The sequence below is a fragment of the Simochromis diagramma genome, unplaced genomic scaffold (assembly GCF_900408965.1).
Source record: "Simochromis diagramma unplaced genomic scaffold, fSimDia1.1 OVJJ01000205.1, whole genome shotgun sequence".
NCBI classification, from domain to species: Eukaryota; Metazoa; Chordata; class Actinopteri; order Cichliformes; family Cichlidae; genus Simochromis; species Simochromis diagramma.
Genome location: NW_024386782.1, coordinates 16,055,845 through 16,060,381, shown reverse-complemented (window position 1 = coordinate 16,060,381; position 4,537 = coordinate 16,055,845). Strand labels below are relative to the sequence as shown.

Below are 4,537 nucleotides of genomic sequence, written 5' to 3'. Positions count from 1 at the left end.
GCAAGCGGCAGACACGGTAAGAGCCGGCAATCGACTGGGCCAGGCAGCAACACTTTTGGGTTCATTATGAAGGAAAAGCACGGCTGAATTTAAACAGAGTTTCACATTATACACGCTATAGGTGCTCACTGGGTATGTATAAAAACCAGTTTGTGGTGACATCAGTCAGTTCATACTGCATTCCACTGATTGTACATATGATTACTACTATAAGCCTGGAAAATGTAAATCTTCTGTTTGTAAAGTTTAAAAAAAAAAATCCTTAATGATGTCATCAGGTCTGTACTTAAAAGGTTCAGTGAGTAGATTTTTGTTTTTATTATGCATGCAGAAAAAATGTAATGTAGCCTATATTTTGTATCCTGTCCTGCCTGCAACAGGTTACAAAACCAGTAAGTTTCAAGACATCCTGCTGGTCTGTTTATGGCGGTGGTTGAAAAGAAATATTGTATAAATATACAAACAACTGCAGCAGTCTGTAACAGATATGCACTGTTGTAAACAAAGGACTAGTCAAGTTTTTGGAAAAAACTATTCAACATGTATGCATGTGTGAGATTACAGCACATGCACAGCACAGAGTATTTCTAAATGTATGGCTTGAAGGGGAATGATATCAGAAATAACCTGTAGACATTCACCAGTCACTTCATAAGGTACAGGTTGCTAGTACCAGATCAGCCCCACTTTTGCCTTCTTTCGTTTTAATTCCTCATGGCACAGATTCAACAAGGTGCAGGAAGCATTCCTCAGAGATTTTAGTTCATCGCACAGTTTGTCAGCTGCACATCTATGATGAGAATCTCCCATTCCACTGCATCCCAAAGGTGCACGTTAATGTTCAAGAAACCAGTTTGAGCTGATTTGAGTTTTCTGACACGGTGCATTATCCTGCTAGAAGGAGCCATCAGAAGAGGGAACACTGTGGGCATAAAGGGATGGATGTGGTCAGTAGCAAAACTGTGTGCTAACAAAATATCCCATGAAGCTGAACTGTTGATACAAGGCAGGCTAGATCCATGCTTTTGTGTTATTTATACCAAATTCTGATCCAACCATCTAAATGTTGCAGCAAAAATCAAGTCTTATCAGACCAGGCAACATTTTCCCAGTCTTCTGTTTTCCAATTTTAATGTAGCCTCAGTTTCCTGCTCTTAGATGACAGGAGCGGCACCCAGTGTTGTCGTCTGCTGTTGCTGTAACAAATCTGCTTCAAGATTCAACCTGTCCTGATCTTCTGCTTACATTTGGTGTAACGAGTGGTTATTTGAGATACTGTTGTTTTTCATCTCACAGCAGTCTGGCTAGCCTATGTTTATATGGCTAGATGCATTGCTTGCTGCTGTATGATAGGCATGAACAAGCAGCGAACAGGTGCAGCTAACAAACTGCCGATTAAAGGAATTCTAAGGCCCACAGTATTAACACAGGACTAATTAAAATGATTCCTCCAGCTTGACCTCTAATCACTGATTTATTGTTTATGGGCAGTGTTTTTTTTCTTACAGTGTTCATGTCTAGCTAAATAAGCTAGTTCCTAAACTAATGACCTTCCCATGAGCCTCTGCTGCGCTTCCTGTTTATTGCTAATTAGCAAGCGGTACAATGGCATGCTACCATGCTAAGTGGCGTTTAGCTCAAACCACCCGTATTTTCAAACAGAGCTGCTAGCATGGCTCATTTTTTGAAGTTTTGGTCACATTTTGTTGTATTTCATTTCATTTTTATCACTTACATTACTTTAAATACATTTTGTATGTAAGTCATTGTTTTAAAGAATGTAAAATTAACCAAACGTGAAATCATTTAAGTTTGAATCACTTCTGAATTAAATCCCTGTATGTGTGTGTGTCTGTGTGTGTGAGGCCCGGGGAATTCTGCCACACTATGGTGGCTCAGGACCGCGATCGAAGCCGAGGAGCTGACGGGCACGGAGAGCAGGGGATTCGGACACAGGTGCCAGGTGCAAGCGTCGGGGAGGACCGCGCCATCCTGCTGGGCTTCACCATGATGGCCTTCTCTGTGCTCATGTTCTTTGTAGTCGGCATCACAATGATCAAACCCTTTGTTAACAGGTACACTGGGGAGTGTTGTCTCGTTTCCAGGCTCAGTTACAAATGCATCCCCTCACTGAAGGCTTGTTCTCCCCGTGTCTGTGCGTCCAAAGCAGTGTGTGTTAAGAGTGAATGCGAGTGTGAATGGTTGCCTGTCTCTCTGCGTGTTAGTCCTGAGATAGAGTGGTGACCTGCCTCTTGCCCTGTGACAGCTGGTGTATATTTTTCCTTCTGCTGAGCTTTCTTAATCATTTTGAAAGATTTCTCCGCAACAAACTGATAAAAGGCACTTAAAAACACATGACGTGATTGTTGTTGCACCCTATTCTCCTGCAATAGCTTTTACAAGTTTTATTGGCATTCACCATCAGTTGTGTCACATAATCTCCTGTCAGAATAACAAAGCCGGTATAACAGGAATCACTGATGATGCTTATGCTCTGTATTCCTGCATGGGATTTTTATTCCAGTAGTTTTTCTTGCCTGTCTGAGAGATCCCAGAAGAATTCAGCACAACAATGGACAATGACTGACAGACCAATGACAGACGATGCTGAGCAAGTCTAAAGCTTCCACGTTCAGGATCTTAATTTAGCTGTTACCATGCTAAATATTGGCTAACTGCACTAAACCACATAGATGAAGTAAGAAATTATAAAAACTTGGGCAGGAACCCTGCTCCTGTGGAAAAGTTGATGGGTCAGTCTATCCCACACTAATTTTGCTACTACAAATTGCAGTAGCAATCCTTTATGCAGCTGTTTTAATTAGTGCCATTGAGGTGTGCATGTGAATTATGTAAGTTTGAAGGCTTCTCTGAAGCTTCCCTGCTGGTTGTCTTCCAGTGGCTGGGATGATGGTAATGCCAGCTGTGTGCTGCAGAAGAGTGAGATACTGGAGGAGTGGGTGGACTGCAGAGGTGTGAGCACAGTGCCGTGCCTCAAGGCGACGGTGACGGTTTACTTCAATGGCTCCACCGAGGAGGCCGTGCTCCACTTAAATGAGGATTCTGTTCTCCTTGCGACCGAGGTGTGGATTTAAAACACAAAATTCCAGGTTTTAGGAATTGTTACATGAACTGCTCAGGAGGAGGACATCAGCTCTGAAGCATTAAATCTGAATATTAAGTCTTTATATCTATATAGCACAGCATGTAAGATTACTTTGTTTAGTAATTCTTAATTTTAATTCTCAGGTGTTTTATTATCCATCTAAGCATGGACCTGGGAATGCATGTGAGAAAGCGATGAAGGCTGAAGTAGCTGACAGGATGGAAAAGCAGCAACACTTTTAATGCCTGTGCCCTTGTGAATAAGCCAGTAGATATTATTAGGAGATGCTCTCACACTGCACTTCTGCTCCATTCAGAGAGATGCTATGAAGTATTTTTCGGCACCGGTGCAGAAAACGGAGGCTTGTAAATTCCCTTTGCTTTTTTTAACAGACACCAAAAAAAAAGACCCTTGCAACTCGTCGCACTGATTGCAATCAGTCCTGCCAACTGTAAGGGGTAGGTCACTTGATAAAAAATTACACTTGAATCTTATCTTTTTCTCTCTCAGTGTTTCTACATGCCCAAATGCCAAATGGACAGAAAAGCACTTCAGGATCAAGTCCAGAAAGTGAACAGCAGCCTGGACAGTCTGCTCGGGAACAACACCGCATGTTTAACTGATCAGACGAGGTACCCCAACCACGCCATCTTACGCAGGAAGTACACTTTGCAGATGGTCCTATTTGCACTGCTGTGGCCCTGTATACTTCTGGGTGGTGGAGCTCTGCTGGTGGGCCTTGTGAAACTGACTCAGTGTCTAGCCCATCTGTCCACAGAGGTGATCAGTGAAGCTGCAGGGGGCCGGCTGACTTCAAGATACACTCAGGGCAAACTGTACAGGCTGCTCCGTAGGTCCAGCGCACAATCTCCCTCATGACATGTCCAGAGCTTAAGTTGTAATATGCCAAAAAAATGCCATTTTTGTAAGCCTTTTAACTGGTACATAAAGTTATCTAGTGTTGATTTGTAAAAGGTTAGTCAAAGTAAAATGTTGGTCTGAAGTGTGAGAATTGAAAATCTATACAGTTTTTGCCTCCTTATTAAAAAGTGCCTTCCTCTGTTATTAAATAGACACTGATGTCCAAATGTTGGCAGAAAGAAACAAAGTCTGCTTGAACAGCCACACCATTCATGATGTTTCACACTCAGTCAGCACCAATTAGTACCTCTCATGTTTAATTAGGCATATATTCAATATTTGTTAAGTGTCGAGCAGGTAGCGCTCCAACTTTCTCGGGCCAGGGATCACTTACAGGAGAGAAGCATTCCAATGCTCTCCTGATAATCCAAACACTGATTTATCTAGCCTGGGCTCTGGGTCACTGACTAATACTTTTTAATGTTTTCCAGATAGCAAGCTGGCTAATAAGTCAGTTTATGAGGGATGATTATTTGCACCCTGAGAGAAGTGAGGAAATTCGTGACAGAT

At 42.3% G+C, this 4,537-nt stretch overlaps 1 protein-coding gene across 2 annotated transcripts; it reads left to right on the top strand.

Annotated features, from left to right (window-relative positions):
* The first annotated feature begins 543 nt into the window (after positions 1–543).
* On the top strand, positions 544–4,246 carry LOC120727772 (calcium-activated potassium channel subunit beta-3). 2 transcript variants are annotated; one of them, XM_040022258.1, is made up of 4 exons: positions 544–1,758; positions 1,866–2,075; positions 2,900–3,083; positions 3,617–4,246. In XM_040022258.1, the coding sequence occupies exons 1-4, from the start codon at positions 1,673–1,675 to the stop codon at positions 3,983–3,985; spliced, it is 849 nt and encodes a 282-aa protein (XP_039878192.1). In that variant the 5' UTR covers positions 544–1,672; the 3' UTR covers positions 3,986–4,246. The 2 variants fall into 2 exon arrangements, with proteins under 2 accessions (XP_039878192.1, XP_039878193.1); XM_040022259.1 differs by lacking the exon at positions 544–1,758 and having other exon boundaries at positions 1,798–2,075.
* Positions 4,247–4,537: the final 291 nt, after the last annotated feature.